General features: G+C 37.1%; 2 protein-coding genes across 3 annotated transcripts; one reads left to right on the top strand and one right to left on the bottom strand.

The window, feature by feature from the left end:
* The first annotated feature begins 161 nt into the window (after positions 1 to 161).
* On the top strand, positions 162 to 8,217 carry nudt6 (nudix (nucleoside diphosphate linked moiety X)-type motif 6). Its single transcript, XM_055177294.2, has 5 exons — positions 162 to 473; positions 925 to 1,128; positions 4,471 to 4,526; positions 7,037 to 7,091; positions 7,738 to 8,217. The coding sequence occupies exons 1-5, from the start codon at positions 269 to 271 to the stop codon at positions 8,109 to 8,111; spliced, it is 894 nt and encodes a 297-aa protein (XP_055033269.2). The 5' UTR covers positions 162 to 268; the 3' UTR covers positions 8,112 to 8,217.
* Positions 6,312 to 22,898, bottom strand: fgf2 (fibroblast growth factor 2). Of its 2 annotated transcripts, XR_008637156.2 has the most exons (4): positions 22,373 to 22,898; positions 18,946 to 19,049; positions 11,379 to 12,071; positions 6,312 to 11,292 (listed from the first exon to the last, which is right to left on the bottom strand). XR_008637156.2 is itself a non-coding variant. In XM_055177295.2 (3 exons), exons 1-3 carry the CDS (start codon positions 22,689 to 22,691, stop codon positions 11,886 to 11,888), a joined length of 609 nt encoding a protein of 202 aa, XP_055033270.1. In that variant the 5' UTR covers positions 22,692 to 22,898; the 3' UTR covers positions 6,312 to 11,885. The 2 variants fall into 2 exon arrangements, 1 of the variants encoding a protein (XP_055033270.1); XM_055177295.2 differs by having other exon boundaries at positions 6,312 to 12,071.
* Positions 22,899 to 23,308: the final 410 nt, after the last annotated feature.

Raw genomic sequence — 23,308 nt, 5'->3', positions numbered from 1 at the left:
CCAACGATAGATTCAAGTAAAATAACATTAAAACAAGTACCATGATATAAATCAAACTGCGATGATGTTAATACCTGTGATCATTATGTACGCTGTCCGGCGCAGTGAATCTTTGTAAAGAGCACAATGATATACAAAGTGAGGTACTTTTATTAGGGAGCAGATAATACAGTAAATACGGTGTGAACCCGACTGCTGCTCGTTGTTTTGGTGTCGTTCGTGTGTTTTATACTATTTTTTTTTTACAGTCTATGGTTTTATCATTATCATGTCTGCTGTGTTCTGCCGAAGACTCGTTTCTGCGTTTGTCAAGCGCAGGTTTATCTCTGTTAATTCGGTTCGGTTCGTCTCCGGCTGTGAGGAGCGGCGCCGGGTAACTCTGCTGTCCGGGGATGTGGATCGATTCGGCGGGGTGACGGTGCGCGACTTTCCGCCGAAAATAAGCGAGGACGAGTTTAAAGATCTGCTATGGGGTAACGTTGTATGAAAATAATCATGACACTGAAATAAACTACAAAAAGAGCTCGTGAAAGTATGACGTGTGAGACACTGTGTGTTACGTGGTTTGTGTTATACCTACTGCAGTTACTGTGGTAGTATCAGGGTACAGACATCACTTACCATGTTACTAAGTGATTACCATATTAAGATATCATGGGAGCCCATGGTACCCTAAAATACAATTTTTATAATAAATACCAACAGAAGCATCATGTCCAAAGAAACATGGTAACACCATGACAGTGTTTTGTAAGTGTAGTGTTGTAACAATGTACCATTCAGGGTCATTGACTCAAAGGTTTCTGATGATCTTAAAAAGTCTGTTGTATCATGTGTGTTGTATTTTTGGACACCAGGTAAACTTTAGGAATGTTTATTCATGCATAAGATTATTTCATGAATGTGTGTGTTTGTGTGTTTTAGAGTCTCTCTGTCATTGGCAGTCTGAGGGCAGGGTCGCTGTGTGGCTCCATGTTCCAATCACTCTCAGCCGATTGGCCGCAGCAGCTGCGTGTCATGGCTTCACCTTCCATCACGCCAGGAGAGATGTGGCCGTTCTCAGCCTGTGGGTTGGAGAGGGCGAAGACAGACTGCCGGCGTTTGCCACACATCAAGTAGGAGTTGCAGGTAACACAGAGAGTTTGTGTAATACATAAAAACCCATGAATATGAATGCAAATGTCTAATGTAGAACCAACTACCTACATTTCAGTTTTGAGAAATCTGAAATTATCCATTGTTGCAAAATTTTTATGTCACATAAACATGACATGTGTTGGCATGTTGATGGATGATCATCATCTGACATGAGTGGCAAGTAAATACTGGAAGTCAGTAACTAAGCAAGCAGATTAATACATCTGATATCCAGAGGCCAGACTGTTTAGGTTCATATAGGTTATTGAAATGTCTAAGAATAAAGAATGATGCCAAACTTGTGATAGAAATATATAGACGGTTTCAGCAGTAACAACATAAACAAACAGCTATCGTGTAATACACGTAACTTCCGGTAAACTCCACTGAGAATCATTAACAACAAAGTCCTTTTAGAGTAGTTTGTTTCTGATAACAAGCAAAATAAACAAGAAGTAGATTACTTTAGTTCATAGCTAAAGCATATAAAAAAGGTCACTGAGCAAAGGTTAGGTTACTGTGTAAAATGTGTACTATAATGTATACAATGTTAACTACTGGCTCCCAAACCTCTCTTCACCTAGCGCTTACCCATGATTGCCGTCTCCCCTTGTCTTTATAAAAAACAACATATGGTAGTTTTGACATGCTAGTTATTCCAAAGTTCATTTTAGCCACTAGACAGACCATTAAACAAACAGAAACCAGAATTAAAGTATATTTTTATTAGATTAAAATGTATTAATGAGGATGGTACAATTTTGAATAATACCATATATTCTATTCTATATACTATATATTTAATAATTTAAAATTTTCTTCTCAATTTTCTTGTAATGCTTATTTAAAACAATATTATAATAAAGCGCTATGTAAATAAATTTGGTTGGACAATTACTGTACTGATAAATAGGGGTTACCCCACGACACGAGACGCAATATTGGATTCACTGGAACGTGAGATTTTTACACTTTTTAAGAAATCCTCAATGATAAAATATGTGAATGGAAAATAGTCTTGTATTCAACTGAAATCACACTAATCTCACTAATCTAGGGCTGTCACTAATAATTATTTTGGTAATTGATGATGATCAAGTAATCTGTTTTTTTTGTATTAAAATAGACATAAGTGAGCGAAAGCCTTTAAAGTCACTATGAAATTGGAATAACAAAAATTAAATTTTATTTTTTATTTTTTAAAATAAAATATATATATTTTATTTATTTGTGTACTTCATTATTTTTTTATTCATGTGCCCTCATAATCTTTAATCAGAAACACTCATTTCCACCCCTCCTTAAAGCGATCTCTCTTTAATTCCAGTCACGAATAGAGGCGGGTGGGCAAGGCCCTGGAAAAGATTGCAGTGATTAGCAAATAGCAACATGACCCAACTTACAACAGTCCAGTCATTTCTGAATGGACTGTTTCACTTGGATTTAGGTCACAACAGGGAAAACAAGATAAATGCTACTTCCATTTCATTGTGACTTTAAAATGACTTATAATAATAATTGAGACCAAGTAACATTGTTAAAATATACGGTCCAATAAAGTCTACACAATGCGTCTCAGACTTTATGTGTGTTCCCAAATGAACATTATGGGAAACACAAAGAAGCACACACAATAAAAGACTACCGTATTTTCCGGACTTTAAGTCGCACTCTTTTCATAGTTTGGCGGGTATTGGAACTTATATTCAGGTGCGACTTGTACATCAAAACCAAGAGAAACCATTACCGTCTACAGCCGCAAGAGTCCGCTCTATGCTGCTCCTGTATTTATGTAATTCAATGGATTCAGTAATGCGGAATGACTTGGAAATCTTTTTGAACTTGATTTGGCCTGTCGTGTTAATTTAGCCTATTCAGCCACCCAGGTATGTTCTGAATGCTATTGTGTATCGTGTAAATAACTGTTTATGTTACTTTAACATGTATGGATACCTATTCAGCCATTTTTGACTGATGCGACTTATACTCCGGAGCAACTTATAGTCCGGAAAATACGGTAATTGGCGGTTCACATTTTGCATCTAAAACGCAACTGCGGCACTTTCCTTTTCCAACGCTACATTCAACATAATGCTGCATACACACCAAACGCGAAGCATAATGTTCCTCAATTTAGATTACTCGCAGGATTTAACTTTGTGTCATGCAAATTTTTCGCTTGAGTTGAATATTTTCAACTTGCAGAAAGACGCGTTTGAGGTGAATAGCACATGTTTTCACAGCAATCGCGCCGCCCAATTCACGTCATTCTCATCGCCACGCGCAAATCCGCGTCTATTCGCGTCTGTGCATTAACTTTGCGTTCGTTGTGTACGCCCCATTACGTATTTGCGCTGGCAAAATAATCGCCCCTAATATAATACAAGGCAAGCACTGTAAAAGGTTTTGCAAAAAACTAAACTCTATGCTGATATGGCTCGCTGGACATCCTGTCACCTCGACAAGAAATTTTGTGATGTCCCCACAACAATAGTTATACCAGCAATTTGGAACTTGCAGGGAAATTTTTTGGTCCTAATAGGCAAACAAGCTTATCAATCAAACAGAATAATGTAAAATAGCTGAACGTTTTCTGTGAGGTTTAGGGGTTTGGTTGTGTGTGTATGTGTGTGTGTGTGTGTGTGTGTGTGTGTGTGTGTGTGTGTGTGTGTGTGTGTGTGTGTGTGTGTGTGTGTGTGTGTGTGTTCCAAGTTGGTTTTGTCCAGCAGATGTCGCACTTGAGACTGTTAAACAGGCATGTTCAAACATGTCTAGAACGAGCAGACAAGCTCAATGATCTGGCACTCATTGTGTGTGTGTGCGTGTGTTTGATTTCATCTGAATGCCGCCAGGGTTTTCTGGAATCATGCACTTGGAATATTTTAGCAATGAATAATTCATCCTGATTTCCAAACCAACTTCCTCTCTGTGTTTGTATTTACGCTTAACGGTTATTAGCTGTATGGCACAATAACAGTTCACAAACCAGTCGCTTTGGATAAATGCCTAAATGTAAATTATAACACTGTGTGTCTCTTTTCACACTGTAGTACTTAGACGATTGCATACTGAACCAATTCTGTATCGGGTTCTAATCGGGGTTAAATAAGGTGAACATTATAATCCGCCTGGAGGGCATCAGCGCTGTTAAACAGCCCATGTGTCTCATGTGTTTGTGTGTTATAGCAAGATGACCGCATGCCCAGAAGAAAGTTAAGATCCGGGGTGGCTCATAAATCACTCTGCTAATGCACTGCAGAATTCCCAAAAGATTTGTCCTCATCTTTACTCCTTTTAAGCATTTAATTTTTAAATGTTTTGTGTTTTCTTTAGGTGCTGTTGTGGATGAATCAGATGGTAAAGTTCTCGTGGTTCAAGACAAAAATAAGGTACAGCATCATATCTCTGTCTCTTCTGTGTATAAAATATAAAGTTGTCCTTCTTATTTTATATTTTAGTTTCAGGTCAATATCAAACTTAGATAAACACGTCATGTAAAGTTAAACCTCCTCTGAAAGATCCCGGGCTTCCGAAACATTTAAACTCACTCATGTAAATAAACATTTACTGAAACTCATTACAGTGATCTGGACATACAAATACTCACTGAACTCTCCCACTGTTAAAGAGTTGAATCTATCAAAAATGTTTAGCAAAATATCAAAGTCTTGGTTGCCCATTGTATATAATATAGATTTTCTAAACATGTAGTAATATAAACTAACACAGACGTAGGAATGAATAAACCTGAGCTTGTCTCTCTTTTCTCAAAGTTTCTTTTTGCTCTGTGCAGGACACATATAGATAAAAAAAATTTTTATCCATTTGTCTTCTGGACTTTTTTTAATATTGCGACACACAGCCTGATTTATGTTATTTCCTTTTAAACCTAGTGTGCTCAGTCTGTGAGTATCAGTGTCAGGCTCCAGCTCATTTCTTGCAAACTCAAGAAGTAATTTATCTTTGAATGTAAGAAGTTATTAAAATAATTTTCGGGTGAATCAGGACTCTGTTAAAAGGATAGTTCACCCAAAAATGAATTCTGTCATCATTTACCCACCCTCGGGTTGTTACAAACCAGTATTAATTTCTTTGTTCTGCTGAACACAAAGGAAGATACAAAGTAGATCAGGGGCACCATTGACTTCCACAGAAAAAAGAATACTATGGAAGTCAATAGTGCCCCAGATCTGTTTGGTTATAAACATATCTTAAATCTGACTATTTCCATGTTTAAGTGCTATAATTGGGTCCCCAGTGCTTCTATCAACCTAGAAAATGTGAGAAAGAACAACCCAGTAACTTAGTTTTGGTGAACCATTCTCTGCAAGCATGTGAAAAAATATATTTTTGAAATTAGGCTCCCCTTGTGATGTCAAAAGGGGATCATTTTGTAATAATACCGCCCCTTAATCTGCACTATCCAACTACGGCACTCCCATTTAGTGCAGAGACCAGCTCATTTGATTTTTAAGGACACCCCCAAAAATGGCACAGTTTTGCTCACACCTACAAGGTGTCAATTTTAACATAAATAAATTATCTATGTGGTATTTTGAGCTCAAACGTCTGGGGACACCAAATATTTATTTTACATCTTAAAAAAGTATTGTGAAATGTCCCCTTTAATTTTTAAAACTATAAATCATCGTTATACAGGGCTCCAGACTGCCACCAAAATTTGAGAGTGTGCCACTGACCTTTTTTTTTGTGATGTGACACTGACTTTAAAACAGCTCATTGTACTTTCTGCATCTATCATCAAAGTATTTATTAGTAATACAGTGTATTACTTAGTAGAAATGTGAATATTTGGTTAGCATGTTGATTTACAATATGTGCCCCTAAATTTTCTGGTTGCGCCCCTAAAATTTTCAGTTGGGGGCCACTGTGCTCCTAGTGAAAAAAGTTAGTCTGGAGCCCTGTTATTGGGAATCAGGGTTAGGTATGGAGACCATACCAAAAAACAAAAAAGTTACAGATCGTAGCTTTAAGATGTCATTTTTGTCGAATGTTTTGTCTTGTTCACTTATTTGTGTGTAGCTCTGCAAACATTGTGATTTTGTTTTAGCCATACTCTCTTGTTATTCACAATCTCCATATTCTTATTGCCATAATCGGATGTATTTAAAGACTTTGATTTCATTTATGCCCACCACACAAACTAGACCATAAAAAATATGAATAGCTCTTTATTGATAGTATAGAAGTGACAAATATAAAGTTATGACATTTACAGATGTTGAAAATATTCTGCACATTATGTTGTACTGTGATTTTAAAATACGTTTGCTCTGTTAAATATTTTCAATTGTAAAAAATAAAACTACTCAAGAAAGTTTATTTATTACTAGCAGCATTTTCTACTTTGTTATAAATCAGTATATAAAGTATATATCAATTGAAAAAACTTCATCTCTTTTACCTCTTTAAAAAACCAACAAACATTTTTAAATATATGTGTATCTTCACCAGTATCGGATGATTTATTTAATAAAAACGATGCTCCTTTTTAGATGCTATTAAAAAGATCTTAAAACTTGGCGAACATTTTCCATTTTCTTTTGGGGTAGAATAAATTTGATCTGAATAAATATTCTCCCTAAAATTTAAACTTTCCCCATTTTTATAACTCGTCTAATATCTTTCAAAGGTATTAATAAGCATGCTACCAAGTTTATTTGGAAATGCTTGTGTTAATCGTAACAAATGAATGAAAATTGAATGCAAATCTTTAATCTACGACTTTAAAAAAGTTCATAAAAATAGATTAGTGCTATATTGACAGAGATAATAATATTTCTGTAGGAGTGAAACAAAAAGACCATTTCAATAAAAAGATATTTCAAAGAAATGTGGAAGTAAAATGTGCTTTAAACATGTTTCTGTCTTTTTCCAGACAAAAAATGCTTGGAAGTTTCCTGGTGGTCTGTCGGATCTTGGAGAAAACATTGGTAAAATTCAGATTTTACATTTCTGTTTTTATTTCTGTAAAAAAGTTTTGTAAAACCATCATCCAAGATTTGAAAACCTCAAGATTTTCAATTAAACAAATATAATGGGGTTGTTAAAAAAATTCAGAACCAGGTTTCCCTTCTCTCTGTATTGGCATTAAAGCTTTCAAAAGCTTTATATAGACGAATGTGATCCTGGACCACAAAACCAGTCACGAGTCGCACGGGTTTATTAGTAGCAATAGCCAACAATACATTGTATGGGTCAAAATTATCGATTTTTTATGGCAAAAATCATTGGGATATTAAGTAAATATTTATGTATGACTGATTTTGTAATCCAGGTTAACTCATGATGCTGTGTATTAAAGTTTATATGCTGTTATGCGGTTTTCTCCATTTATATGAATGCCACACATGTAAAACATGATACAGTCATCTAAAGATCACTGTCTATTACAGTTATACTTATTGCATAACTTGTGATATGAATTTATAATCATGTTTGTGGTGACACCTTGCTTATAATTACTGCTGGCTTGTGCTGAAAATATAATTTTATGTAACAAAGTAATTGCACATTAAACCTTTAACCACTTGATAAAGTTTCCTTTTTCCGCCTGTTTTAACTAAATTTTTATTTTAGGTGACACGGCTGTCCGTGAGGTTTTTGAAGAAACAGGGGTCCGATCAGAATTCCGATCTCTTCTCAGTATTCGTCAGCAGCACAACCACCCCGGAGCGTTCAGGATGTCCGACATGTATCTTATCTGCAGACTTCGCCCGCTTTCGTACGACATTAACTTCTGCACTCAGGAATGTCTGCGATGTGAATGGTTGGATTTGGCTGAATTAGCAAAGACTAGCGAGACGACACCGATTACGAGTCGAATAGCCAAACTTCTGCTGTACGGGTTGGAAAAAGGCTTTCACAATATTGACTTGACTATGGAGGAGCTGCCCGCTGTATATTCGGGTATGTTTTATCAGCTCTACTACAGACGGCTGCCAGAGATCTAGAGAGACGGTATACAGCGAGAGACTTTGTCAGCTTCGCAAAAACTGTCCTGAAATGTTTTGCTCATATTTCACTTTAAACTCAAAAGTATTAAATAAATTATATTTTTTCTTGAAGAAAATGAATCATATTTTAATGCGGATATCTGATTTTCTTTTTATTTTCATGGTCTTGAGTTTTATTTGGAAGTAGTGTTGAGTTGATTTTGTTCCGATTCTAATAAAATTGTAAGCTAATTGTAAATTGTTGTGAAAATTTTACGCTGTCGACAAATCTTAATGACACTTAAACATAAGCTTCATTGTTATATATTGTACAAAAACTGTATGTAAATTTTTACTTATGACCCTGGAGTTCTTAAGTAAGAGATTTTTCTAACCTCTGATCTTTGACTAACTCAGAAAGCGATACACTGACCTCAAAAGAAATGAGATCAAGAAGCGGTTCTTGATAAGAAGAGCTTTGTCTGCCGAACTTTAGGTCCATAGAGGAACTTTTTTAAGATGTGGTATGTCACCTATACACCTTATTCAGTCTGCCACCATGTTGATTCCAAAATGAGGATGTAAGGGATGGACGTCCAGAGCGTGCACTCCAAACCCACTGTCCTGTATCAGGATGCTGGTCATTCAGCCAACAAAACACAGAAAATACATAATTTTTGCAAATTTCCACATGGAAAAAAAATGATTCATTGAATTTAATCAATTCTTTCAAGGCAAGTGGTTGCAATCAACCCATTCAAGCTACATTTAAACAAAAAGATTAGTAAAATTAAATATAAAACTTTTGTTTAAATGTAGCTTAAATAAATTGATTGCAACCACCCACCCCAAAAAAATTGATCAAATTCAATGGATCATTTTTTTCAGTGCACAGGACAAAGAACATCAGAAATCATGGATTGTTAAAATGAGAAGGGACTTATTATCCTGCTGGCTAATCACAAATTTCTAATGTAAGCATGCTTACTTTTCTTTAAAAGACTAATATACTCCTATAACCAGTGTTCGAATTAAGGGGGGCCTGGGGTGGTCCCGGACCTCACTGAAAAAATGATTCATTCAGTTTACTAAATTTTCTAAGGTAAGTGGTCGCAGTCAATCCATTTAAGCTACATTTAAACAAAAAAATTAGAAAAAACAAAACAAAAACTTTTGTTTAAATGTAGCTTAAATACATTGACTGCAACCACCCACCCCAAAAAAATGAGTAAGTTGAATGAATCTTTTAAGCATTGTGGGACCCCCTATAAAGCACAAAAATTTAAATTAGGGTCCCCTGGTTTTTATTAATTAAAATACTACATATATTCAAAATTCTTGTGCTTTGCGATACTGTCCATTATTTGCCCCAATTTTGCAATTAACTAATCCAAAAGATTTCTATCTGAAATAAATGTAAACTCTCTTGGCCGGGGGGGGCTTAGCTAGGGGACCCCCATATTTCTCGAAATAATTTAAACACCGCCTATGTACTATCTCCAATTCGTACAAATTACAAAAGCGCAAAGCATGAATACGTTAAAAACCTTTACTCTCTGGTAAGTTTTTTTAGGCACATTGAACAAAATAAACAGAAGCAGGATTCATTTCTAACTAAATAACATTTGTACACAACTTTGGGGGTTCATATGGGGTTTTACCTCAAACAATACTTGCACAACCAACTATCATGAAAATTGCTTATCACGCATTATTAAGTCAATGTTCATGTCTTAAAAAAACATAATGGAGAAAATACATGGGACAAACTCATCTATACAAACTTTAGTTAGTGTGTAATGTTGCTATAATAGCGTAAATAATACCTGTAAAATGAGTTCAAAGTTCACTGCCAGGCGATATTTTTATCTATATATACATATATATTTATTTATCTACATATACATCTTTTATCACCATTCAAAGCCTACAGCGAACGGACGGTTTGGACTACAGCCCTTTTTTTCCCGACGTCGTTGAATGACGTCAATAAAACTTGACTAAACTCCGCCCACAGGAATACGTCAGTCGCCAGCTAAGCTCAAACAGCTCTGCTAAGCTAAGCTGCTGTCGAATCACAACACACTAAACAAACTACACAATCAGAACTTGTTATGTATTTCTGAAGGAGGGACTTCATAGAACAAGGAAGACAACAGCCTGTTTTTAGGACAGTGAAATCAACGGTATACAGATAAGTAAATTGTGTGAAAAATACAGCTTTTTTACATGTGAAACGTGAACGCATGTTACACTGTGCACTGTAAACACAATCAAAGCTTCAAAAACACAGAAAGAACGGGACCGTTAACAATCTAAGTTTTCTGAGTTGACCAGCATCCTGAGGCAAAAAAATAGGTTTAAAGCGCACGCTTTCGACGTCCATTCCTCATTGCCTCGGTTTGGAATCAACGTGGTGGTGGACTGAATACAGCGATCATATGACCTGCATGTCTTGATGTATTGTCATGATGTTAACCATAGATATGTATAAAGGCTAGATGTCTTGCCCGCGCCGCTGGCCAATTGAGTGGAACGTCCGCATTTGGCACCATCTTTACCACGGGCAGCTCGCTCACCCGTAGCATTGAGTTTTAATGTTGCGTGACCATAACTTGCTTAATTTTCTACCGATTTTCAAATGGTTTGGTTTGTTATAAACGTCAAAGATGCATACTTATACAAAAAAAAATAATGAAACATGTTAAAACACATAATTATAGCCACGTTAATAACGTTTGTAAGAAACCAAACCGTTTGAAAATTAGTAGAAAATTGAGCAAGTTATGGTCATTTAAAAGTACCTGCACCATTAAAACTCAATGCTACGAGTGAGGGAGCTGCCTGTGGTAAGATGGCCGCCAGGTGATACGTTAGAGACTCCGCCGCAACACATCTAGCTTTTATACATATCTATGATGTTCACCATTTTAGCATATTTTTTTACAATTAAAACAGTGATAGATTAATACAGCTGGTAAAGCATGGCGCTAGCAACGCCAAGGTCATGGGTTCAGTACCCCAGAATTGCACATATAATGATAAAATGTATAGCTTGATTGTACCTTACGTCACTTTGGACAAAAGCATCTGTTTTCTGACAAAAACGTAGCCTACACGACAAAGAATAAAGTTTTTGAAAAACATTCATGATGTACTACGCATCCCTTCATTATTGCAGCAGAAGATCCCTTCGTTTCTATAAAATACACAATATAGATGAACTTAAAAGTACATTGAGCGTAAAGAATAAAATCTCTGTGAAGCAGCATTAAATTAACTCACATTTTGAACATTCCTGTAAGATCTGGAAACTTCCTCCACAGAATAAGAAATACAGTTACAGATTTCAGCAAAAACACTTTCAGGAAATCCAGTCCAGTATCTCTCAGTGCTGGTCTTCTGTCTAAAAACAGCAATAACAGCTCAGTGTATTATTTAAAGCAACCGTACTGCCCACCTTCAGCTTTGGGAATAACCTGTTTTGGAAAATCGGATCATATTGGTGGAGTTTGTTGGGAAATGTTGTTATTGACGAATCCGTCTTAATATATCCAGGGTAATAATAATAACATTCAGTTCATGTTTTGGAAGGATTCCTCATATAAACGCTAAATAAAAAAAGAGTTCTCATAGTGTTTAAAGCAGTGCACTGTAAACAGCAATGAACTTGAATCTTCTCTGTTGTGTTTCCAATGATCTCATTCGGTTTGTGTTGGGTTTGTGGAGTGCGTGCGTCAATGGGCCGTTGACCCTCGTGTTGAACATGATGAGGTGGAGAGCATCTCTTGATCAACATTTGGCAGACATAGGGAGGAACAGAATAGCCTTCTGGCCCGGGCCGGTCATCGAACCTGATTTATACTGGCCCGTTCTCTTTAGAGCCACGTACCAGTCGGGATATTTCCGGGATCTGTATGTGTTGTAATTATTCGACTCCAGGCGTTCAAAGAAATAACATTCATCTGTGAGTCTTCTCTGAGGAACAAGAGCGAGAGAGATTTCATTACTAACCACATATATTGTAGCTCAGATTATATGGTACAAATGTATGGTATGAACAATTTAGTATTTTGTTGAAATCTTTTCAGTTTTCCTTTGCAGAAGTGGTTAAATGGTAAAGTCAGACCGACGTCTGGAAAATGTCTTCTGAAAAGAATGTGAAAATGTCAAAACTCACCACTTTAGAAAATGTGTTTTACGTGACCTTTGTAAGGTTGACGTGCATTTGTTCAACTGTATTTCCAAGTTAAACAGGGACATAACAATGTAGGGCAAGAACTGATTTTGTCCGTAGGGAATTGATTGGACGAAAGTGGAGGAGTCTTGATACTTTTTCTTTTCTAGATGAAACCTTGCTGTTCCTCAAAATGTAAAATATATCACGTGAGGGTTTTTAGTGAATGTTGAACAAGTGTGATTGAAACACCTCACTCATCAATGGATGCATTGTTTCAGCTCCACACCAGGAAACTGAGGATCTTTAAAGGTGCCAACGAGTGCACTGGAATCATATGTTAAATTGTTCTTTACATAGAAGGTATGTGACTTTATTAAGTGCAAAAAATATAGACATGCATATTTACAACCATTTGCCGTTAGAATGAAATGGTCTATTATTACCTTATTAGAATGGGTCATGGATAATAATTTTGAGCATTGCTCTGATTGGCTGTTTCTCAGCTTGGCTCATTTCAGTAGCTCTGTGTGTGTGTGTGTGTGTGTGTGTGTGTGTGTGTGTGTGTGTGTGTGTGTGTGTGTGTGTGTGTGTGTGTGTGTGTGTGTGTGTGTGTAAACAGATCTTATTAGTTTAAGTTTGTGTTTTTTTTTCAGTATGGACATGCAAAATGTAACTGTAACGTCAATAGTAGAACTTCAGCCTAAACGTTAGCATATAGCATTAACTAGCATATAGCACTAACTCAGCAGTTACAACTTTGTTTTAGCATTGTAACAACATTGTACTTAATTTAATTTGTAAGTTAATATTGGGGCGTCTCAACTGTAACTTCACAGTCAGTATTATGTTGAGATTGGTCTGTTTTCCAGCTGTGTTTTGCATGGACGAGGTTTACATAAGAAGGAGGAAACAATCGTGTTTTGGGCTCCCGATATGGCATTAAAGGAATAGTCTACTCATTTTCAATATTAAAATATGTTATTACCTTAAATAAGAATTGTTGGTGCATCCCTCTGTCGTCTGTGTGCGTGCACGTGGGCGCTGGAGCGCGCTGCGACGCTTCGATGGCATTTGGCTTGGCCCCATTCATTCAATGGTGCCATTTGGAGATAAAGTTAGAAGTGACCAAATACATCAACGTTTTTCCTATTTAAGACGAGTAGTTATACGAGCAAGTTTGGTGGTACAAAATAAAACGTAGCGCTATTATAAGCGGATTTAAAAGAGGAACTATGTTTTGTGACGTAATAGCGCTTTTGGGAGCACTTCAACTCGCCTGAAAAGTCCGCTCCCCTTCTCCTTCTCATAATGGGAGAGGGAGGGTGTTACTGCGCAGAGTCGAAAGTACTCCCAAAAGTGCCACTACGCCACAAAATGTAGCTCCTCTTTTAAATCCGCTTAGAAAAGCGCTACGTTTTATTTTGTACCATCAAACTTGCTCGTATAACTACTCGTCTTAAATAGGAAAAACGTTGATGTGTTTGGTCACTTCTAACTTTATCTCTAAATGGTACCATCGAATGAATGGGGCTAAGCTAAATGCTATCGAAGCGTCGCAGCGCGCTCCAGTGCTTACGTGCACGCACACAGATGATAGAGGGATGTATCAACAATTAAAAACAGGGTAAAAATACTTCTTTTCCCCCACTAAAGTGCAGTCTGTTTCTTTTATTTTCCAAGAGATTTGAGCCAGCTCAACAAAGTTTTTTTGTCTGTGCTTAAGTATAGTGCACACCAGAACATTAAATCATTTTAATTGAACAACAGACATGTAACTCATTGCCTTTATGTGGTTAATTAATTAACAATCGGTATCGGCCTTTCTCGTGCTATTGCCGATATTCAGATGGTTTCAAATTCCTCAAAAATCGGCCGATAAATATCGGCGGCCGATACTATACAGCTATACAGCACCTTTAAAGAAACATTTATTTTATAGCTACCTTTATATAATCTGAAACCCTTTGTTTCACTACAAATAACCTTTTGTTAAACAGAAAGGTTCTTTGTTAAAGGTTCTTTAAAGGTGACATAGAATGATTGAACGGAGTATTTATCCTCGTTCTGTGATGTGACATGTAGACAAAAATTTTTTTGTTTGGGTCTGTAATGCCTTAGAAGCTTCCTAAAATCCTAAAATCAGATAGCTCTATTAGGGTGGGGGATTTTAAACAAGTGGTTTTGCACCTATTTGGCTCCCCCTACCTGCTTAACTTGCAATATCATTACTAATTGGCTGACTTTACTGCCACTCAAAAAATGTAGCCAATTATTTTAAAGTGGAGGGGCAGTTAGATGCCTGTGATGTCATAAGCATCAGTTTTTCAGATTGGGCTGTTTTCTGGCTGACATTTCTAAAAGAGGAATTTCTATGAGACTGAGATGTTTAGCATATTTAGCACTTTTTGTATGTTTGTGAATGTGGGTAGACTACCATTATTCAACAAAGACAAGGTAAAAATGGTTTTTCATTCTCTGTCCCCTTTAAGGAACTATTTAAACATAATTGGTTCTTCTTTGGCGTTGTGTAGCACCTTTATTTCTCTGAGAGTGTGTGTCTACCTAGCCATATTTTGGGGACAAATTTGTACTCAAAAGTTAACAAAACCTTCTTTCTGGGACATCCTTATTTGTGAAAATGCTATAAAAAATATTTTAAACTATTTTTAGATTTGTAAAAATGCACACACTCAGAAGAAAATGTACAAAAGCTGTCAAATGTACACCTTTTACCTAAAGAGTTCCTATTAGTACCTAAAGGGTACATATTTCTACCAATAGGTACTAAACTATACAATAGGACATTTTTAAAGGGTACTCTTCCAGTGACAGCGTTTGTAGCTTTTTTCTGAAGAAAGTTTTCTGTTAGGGTTCGATTGTGGGTAAAAGTTGGCCTATAGTATTTATAACTAACTGTGTATAAAAACAAAAGTCTATGAAATATCCCTATTTAGATACTGTGTGTGTTTCTCTATCTACTTTGTGTTAAGATGAAAAGGAAACTGACACTATGATCTTCAGCAGATTTCTCTCACAGTGTGATTACTCAGTCTGAATCTTTCACTGTAGTCAGATATTCTGCTGTACGGGCCAAATAACAATCAAGTTTTCTTTGTTTTTCTGTTGTTTTAAGTCCAATGAGTGAGGTCATTTTTTTCTTGTGCTTTTATAATTTGGATGGGTCAAATGTTGTGGATGAGGATGTTGGTAGTCACGTTAAGGCTACAGTAATTAGCACTGATCCAACAATTCAAATTTAGGATGAATAAGTTTGTTTGTGTTTGTTGGTGAATCAGTGCACTGTAAAAAAATCTTTGCTGCCTTAAATTTTTTTGTTGAATCAACTCAAGTCATCATCATGTCTGTGCTATAAGCAAGCTGCGAAAAACTGGCTTGTGTTGAAAATCAATGAGTGTTTGTTTCCACAGGAGCGGAAGAAAAATTCACCTAATGGCGCTCACAACGTCAAAGGTTCTCGAAACAAGGTGCCCTCTATCAGGACTTCATCTTTGGTGCATTTTCACAACTTTAAACTGACCTTACTTAATTAACTTTAGTGAAGACTAATTTTTAAGATGAACTAACTGCTTAATAGTTACGTCCGTAAATAACATCCAAAAACAGCAATATAAATATAAACCTGAACATGACTGCATGACATTGTGCTGGTGGATGATGATGTTTAGTCTTGCATTTGCCTGGTTTGTTTACCAGGAGAGTTTTTTGAGTCTTTGTAAAACTGCTTTGAAAAACCATTAACATTGTTAAGATAGAGATAGCCAGATGTCTTTCTACAAGTTAATAAATTCCTTCCATACAACTCATCTTAGGGAGTAATTCCCCTTATCTGTCAGAAAGAAAGTAAAACCATGACCGTGTGGATAGTGTTATTTACGTTTGGCAATTGTTTTTTCCTGCTGTCCATGACCTGAACAGACCTGTGACACAATACTGCCTAAAACTCAATAACCCAGTGTACTTAACCAGGGGGCCGGTGCCCACAGGGGAGCATCAAGATGGCTTAAAATTATTCAAAATAAGACATAAAACAAGCAATGAAATGAGCTAAATCAACTAAAAATTGTGATATTTCTGAGTGCTTGATTATTTTTGTAAAGTATTTAGGTATTTGTAAATATGTGTAGGCATATGTAAAGAATCTTGGTAAATACTGTATAGTCGAGCCCCCGAAGCCATTGTGCCAAAACCTGTACACTGTAAAAAGTGAAAGTAGGATTAACTTGAAAATTACTTCAACTGGTAACACTTAAAGTAAAATTTTTGTTGAAAAAACTTAAATTTTAGATGTTACTAATTGCAGTAATTAAAAAAAAATGTCACCTAAAAATTTTTACTTAAAGCAACACAATGTAATTCTTCAACCTTCATAATACATTTTCAAGACCCTTGTGATAGTACATCGACTTTAAATAGGTTGAATGACATGTCTACCATAGCCTGACGGGGTATGTATCGCTTTTACTCGTACTTTAAAACTTAGGGTTTCTGGTAGTAACCATAGCACAAAAAAAAAAAACTACAAAATTTGACTGCTTTACGGCATACGTCACTTCCTCCACACAATTTTTTTTAATGTGCATTTTGCTGGAGGCTACTTAAGGAATGTAGAGAGCAACTTCTATTATGTGACTCTGTGGCACCGTGTTAGTGTCACGGACCTATGACACGGGTGACCTGGGTTCGATTGCCCTTTAACGCTATTTTTTATGTAAACTCACGATCTTGATTCATACATAAATGCGATCTTCTTTATAAATGACGCCGATTATCTTGCATATAGTTCCCTGTATTCAGGTGCTGCATTCACGTGTTCATGTTTTTACCTTTCTTTTACTGTCTGTATTTACATTACAATCCAGGATGCTATAGCAGTCAAACTTGCTCAAACTCACACAGTCTAAAACCAATCCCTATTCATTCACCAATCAGATCCGAGCGTTTCTCTCTTCTCTCTTCTCATTTGCTGCGTTCCACTGTCACTCACGTGACGTATTACAAAGCGGCAGACCTAAACACATCGGTATACTTGGATTTGGAGCGACAATTTTCACACAAAAGAGAGGAAATACGAGCGCCATTGCGGAAAATCCAGGTGGCGAGGGAGAGAGAGACGATGCAACAATATGTGTTTGGAAAAAGGCAAGGAAATACTCTCAATTGGAAGGCTGCAGCCTCCGGAGGTCAAATAGGCAGGCTGCATGCGTCATCAAGCCTGGTTTATTAAGGTAAACTGAGCATTACATTCACAAGTCATAAGCATACTGCAAACATTTACGATTAACTAAGTATAATAGTCAACTTTATAATTGTTAATATTCTGAAATTAGACAGTCTTGATGACGTATGCAGCTTAGAAATACGACATCCGGAGGCTGCAACCTTCAGACTGAGAAATGGCTTCTGCCTCAAGTTCCTCATCAGAAAGTTGTAACATGACTGCGTTTCTCCCTGTAGCCTCAAAATGTCGATCATTTAGCATTTTAAAGGTTTAGTTTTTAGTTTAGTTTTAAGGTTGGCCTGTTCTTTTCCTTTGCGACAATGCTGCGGCGCTTGTGGCCTCTAGGGGCGCTAGGCGTAAAAAATACATGTCTAGCGTCCGCTAGTGGCCAAAAAGTTCTGCGGTGTGCCTTTAAAGGTATTGCGGAGGATTTTCTTTTTCCGGGTGGATCATCAAGACTATTGGTCCTCCTAGTTGTCAATCAGGAGTGTTGCGCAATTGCATTTTAAAAAAAGTGGAGAAGGGGGTTGTGTTCTAAAATTCGAGAAAATCCTCTACTACACCTTTAAAGTGAGTAAATTTAATTTGTAAAAACTGTAGATCCTACGTTTTAATGTACACGCCTCAACAGTTCACTGTCTCAATGCAGTTTTAAGGGGGTGTTCACATATATCGTCTTTTGTGCACTCAAGTTCATTATTTTAAATGTAGGCGCGCAGTATGCACGCTTATAATGAAAGCGACGTGTTTGCGGTGCGACGCGCTCGGTTTTTAACTGCATCGAGTTAAAAACATCACAACTTTTCAGAATGCTGCAAGCGCACCGCATGTCATGTGACAAGAACCTATATGCGCCTAGCATTTTCCACGCGTTTTAGGAACGGACCCTAAAATTTCAGTTTCAGTGCAGCTTAAAAGGGCTCTAAACGATCCCAACTGAGGCATAAGGGTCTTATCTAAAAAAACGATAATCTTTTTTTTTTTTTTTTAAGTACCTCAACTTCTCATCTTGCACTAGCCGTGTGATGCGCCAGTGTAACCATATGTATTGCATAATCATTGCATCCACGCATTGCATAATCACGTCGAAAGGTCACGTATGATGTCTGCGAAACTACCGCGTCAGTGTTTACAAGTGTGGAGAAAGAGGACTCTTCCGAAGTTGTTGTATGTGGAATGATACCAATTAATGTCTTTGTGTCAGTTTATTGTTTAAAATGGTCCACAGGTGTGCGTTTTACATGATTACGTAAAATGTAAGGTCACCCAGACGCGTCACATGGCTAGTGCAAGACGAAAACTTTTGGTTATGTGCGGAGAGAAATGAAACCAGCACAGATATGTAGAATATTAGTTCTCTGGTGGGACAACAGTCCATTAAAGTGTTACAGTGTTATTATTTACAATGATGTGTTCATTATAAAAGGTCTCACCGTTCCAAAGAGTCGTCCTTCAGCGCTCATGGCCAGATAACGGTTAGCACAGATTCCTTTGATCAAGACCTCGCTTACAGCCGTCGCCTGAAACTGGAGCCGAACTACAAGAGAAGATCACAGGAACTATTACACTGTTTTAGATTTGTTTCCGCAGCTAAACATGCACAATGCAAATTTACACAGAGCCATTACATTATGACCACATGCCTAATATCCTTTAGGGCCTGTAAAATGAGACAAGGCATTCATTTTAGCAAGGTGGCAATATGTTTCCTGGGGTATCTGGTACCATAATGTCAACAGCAGGTCCTCCAGTTCCCGTATATTTGGGGGTGGTGGTAATGTAGTGCAAACCTGTTTTTCCAAGTCGAACCATTATTAATTTATTTATTAATTAATGTTCGATTTGGTTCATGTCAGGTGAATTTGGAGGCAAAGGATTTAACAGAAAATCACCATCATGTTCTTCGAATAACTCCTTGACGATTCTGGCAATGTTACAATGGTGCAATGGCCATCACTTTTGAATTAGTGACCCTTGATCCACAACGATTTTCAGATACCTGGTGAAGTTGTGATAACAGGGCCTAAAGTGTCCCAAGAAAGCATCGCCCAGCCTGTGTCCATCCAACAGTTCATCCAGGTGCCATAACCTCTTACTAATCGAAGTATTTGCGCTCGATCATCAACGTGATGCATCAGGAATCTTAAGTCTTCAGATGAGGCCACTTTCCTTCAACCATCCATGGCCCAATCATGATGATCTTGGGCTCATTTCATGCACTGTTGGTGATGACGTGTAATAAGCTTTAGATGACACACAGCTGGATGCCAGTTTGTCATGTAGCCACCCATGAACCACTTTTGATATGTACTCACTGTTTCTGAGATTGAAGTTTCAAGGTGCGGTGCCATCACAATTTGTCCTCTATTAAAATCCGATACGTCGTCAGCTTTTCCCATTATGACACCAAACACTCTACTGACCGAAAGTCAGTTTTTGGGTGGTATATATACACGGATCTATGAACTTTACCAGTGCCATCGTTTGGTAGCCAGGTCGGCTCATTGCTCTAGGATGGGGGAGGTCATAATGTAATGGCTCATCGGTGTATAATGTATATGTATAAATATGTTACTTATTTTCCTAATATATAGTCTATTGCATTCTGTGAAGAGAGTCATACCAAGCATTTCATTACATGTTGTACTGTGTATGTTACCAATAAAACTTCTTTGTTGTCAAAAGACTGAACATATTTGAAACTTTGGCAGGAAAGATTTTTTTTCTTGCTCATGTTACATATACAAAAAGCATTGTTTTTGTCTTTACAAAAACAAATAGATTCTTCTGGATCAACAACATATTTAGAAACTGACCACATGAATTCACATTTGTATCATAACAATCAAATTTTCCAGATAACTAAACAAATGATTGAGAATTAGGGTCAATAAAGGTGAAGTTCTGGTGATGGTGGAGGGTTTATTATTACATAGGGGTTTTATGATATTGGTTTTGTGACTCTTTGTAGTTTTTATGACTTCAGGGGCCTCATTTATAAAACTGTGCATAGGATCCTTACTAAAAGTCTACGTACGCACAAATGCCAAAAATGGCATACCCCAAAAAATAATAAGACTTATAAAACAAAGCAATGTTCCCTTTATAAAAATCACAGATCACATGCAAGTGTGCGTACATGAATCACCCTGCAAGCCCATTCTCCCATTCAGTTTTTTTATAGATCGCAACCTTTGTGTGGGAACTGGCGTACGCACATTTTGAGCCCCATTTTGTGTGTACGCACGCTTTATAAATGAGACCCCTGGTTTGTTTATTAGGACTCTTAACCCCTTAAACTCTGTGGACCTGCCGGCGGGTCCAAAACTGCATCATCAAGTTAAAAAAAAATATATAGGTTGTGAAGCACAAAGTTTTATAAGACTTATTTTATCAATTTACGAAAGTATGTGAGTATGTGCCTTTTAAATTCAGGCATGCCCAATTCTGCAAAAATGTTATTATACTGCAGAGCATATATGATTATTTCGATAAATAGTTAAAGTTTGATTATTTGCATGTTGGGTTTTGAGTTCTTTAAGCACCAGCTCATAACATGTAAATATGACAAAATGTGATTTTAACATACTATCTCTGTTTTAAAAAATGTATTTAGTTACCACTTGTAGTAAACTTGAACAAATCTTTCATACAAAGATAGGTTGTAGTTCCCTAAAAGTAAATTTTTAGCACATTTTAGTTCATATTCATGGTGTCTCAATCGAAATAGCCCAAATAAGTACACTTAACTTAGGCAGCATTTACATTGCCTGTTTGAAGTGACTCAATTCCAATTTTTTCTCTCTCAAGTGGCACAGATCGGATATGACCCACAGACGTGGAAGCAGGAGAAAGCGCATAGATTTCAATATTGTCTGATTGGTTTCAGCCCTCATTGGAAACCAATCGGATATGAATCGGATACATGCGGACAGATAAGATATTCCCATGTCAAGACGTGTCGTGCGTCATTGAAAATTTGACGCTGGCAAATGACGTCTACTCAGGTTGACACCACCCGCGATCACATGACTCTTCTTAGCAGCGCAATGAAGGACGACGACTACACTTGTAGTGTTTTGAAGTTTTTTTATGTCTTGTTACAGAAATAAAGCTTTATTGTATAATCATTTTGTCTGTGTCCATTATGGTTTAAGCCATTCCTGGTCAGTATGTTTACCTTGAATTGTTTTGCCAAGTGTTTAGTTTAAGGCGCTTTTAAAAGATGGTGCAAGTAGGTTGTCAAAAAGAATCGTATGGCAACAAATTGGAAATGTGCATTAAGATTTGCAGTGTAAATCCAGCCTAAGATGTTCTTAATATTATCTTAAGTAGGACTAAAGAAGAGTTTTTCGCATAAGTACAAAATTAGTGTACATTAGTGTACACACAAATAGGTACATTATGGAAGTGTACTTCTTTTTCACCTGGGATGTTATTAAGGTTCATCTGTGACATCGGAGTGTAAAAAAGGTTTAATTTAGAGAATCATTTATTGTTATGTTATTAGAAATACATAAAGTATTGCCCAAATGCTCTGAGCAATAAACAGTCTATGACATTTCAGTCAAATCAACAGGATATGAGAGATGGTGGTTAACAAATGTGTCATAATGACGTCATTCATTCATCAAAAGTCAGTGTACATACCATATGTACATATCAGAGTTAGTAGTAATGTAGTGTGATTGATCACAGTCAGAAGCCACTAAAGTTACATACACACGCACACGTTGACATGGAAATGTGACATCATCAGAACCTAATTTTTAAGAAAAAAAGTATAAAGAGTCTTTGTATTCAATCATACTCTCTCCCGCTCTGTTTTTCCACAGAAAATGAAGGAACAAATGCACTTACTGTGTGGGTCACTTTTCTCACGGATCCCGTCCACCTTGCCGTCGGAGTTTATCCTCAGGAAATACCCGCCGTTTTTGCAGTACAGACGTTTCGGGTCCTTGAAGTTTCCCGTAGGAAACCCTCCGCTGGCCCCATCTTCAGGGGAGGCAGGGAGAGTCGTGATTTCTCCCGTGGCCATCGCTCCCCGTCTCCCCTGCTCTTTCGATTTCTCCTTCTCTGTCCCCCTCCGCAACACCGGAGCCCCTCTGTGGCCTCCCTGCGCCTCCCCCCACAACTCCCCCGTCTCCTTCCGGTGCCCCGCGGACCCGCGGAGTCTCATTTAGGCTGTGGTATAAACTCTTTCAGATGCTCCAGAACGGCGTATCTCACATCTAACCAGAGCTCAGATGTTACAGACGCTCCCTGGCCCTCAATCTGATTTTCCAGAGAAGGAAAGAGTTGGGAAGATGAAGTCTTGACAAAAATGTGTCCTGACTCCTGTTGCTGTCTGTCTTTTAATCTGTGTCGTATTTACAGCTCTCTCTCTCTCTCTCTCTCTCTCTCTCTCTCTCTCTCTCTCTCTCTTCCGACTGGGCCTCTGACCACATTCCCTCACTTGATGCCTATTTCTCAACCTACTGCATTAATGAAACACAGACACATACTCAATCTTCACTTTTATATAATTTATTTTAGAGAGAACAATTCCAGCGTTATGGATGTGACATTTTCAGTCAATTTCTTTATAGAATTTCTCAGAAATGTATTTATTACTATAATTTGAACCATCTATTTATATTTCCATAAACCCCTGATTATAGATTTCAGAAAAATATCATATTCATATGTTTTCATATAATATGTTTTTATAATAGAAAATATATGTTATGCACTGCACAAAATGATTTTCAAGAAAAAAAATTCTTAGTATTTTTGTCTTGTTTTCAGTAAAAATAT

The sequence above is a fragment of the Misgurnus anguillicaudatus genome, chromosome 16, assembly GCF_027580225.2.
Source record: "Misgurnus anguillicaudatus chromosome 16, ASM2758022v2, whole genome shotgun sequence".
NCBI classification, from domain to species: domain Eukaryota; kingdom Metazoa; phylum Chordata; class Actinopteri; order Cypriniformes; family Cobitidae; genus Misgurnus; species Misgurnus anguillicaudatus.
Note: the sequence above shows the minus strand (reverse complement) of the source record. Positions and strands in the feature narration are given on the sequence as shown.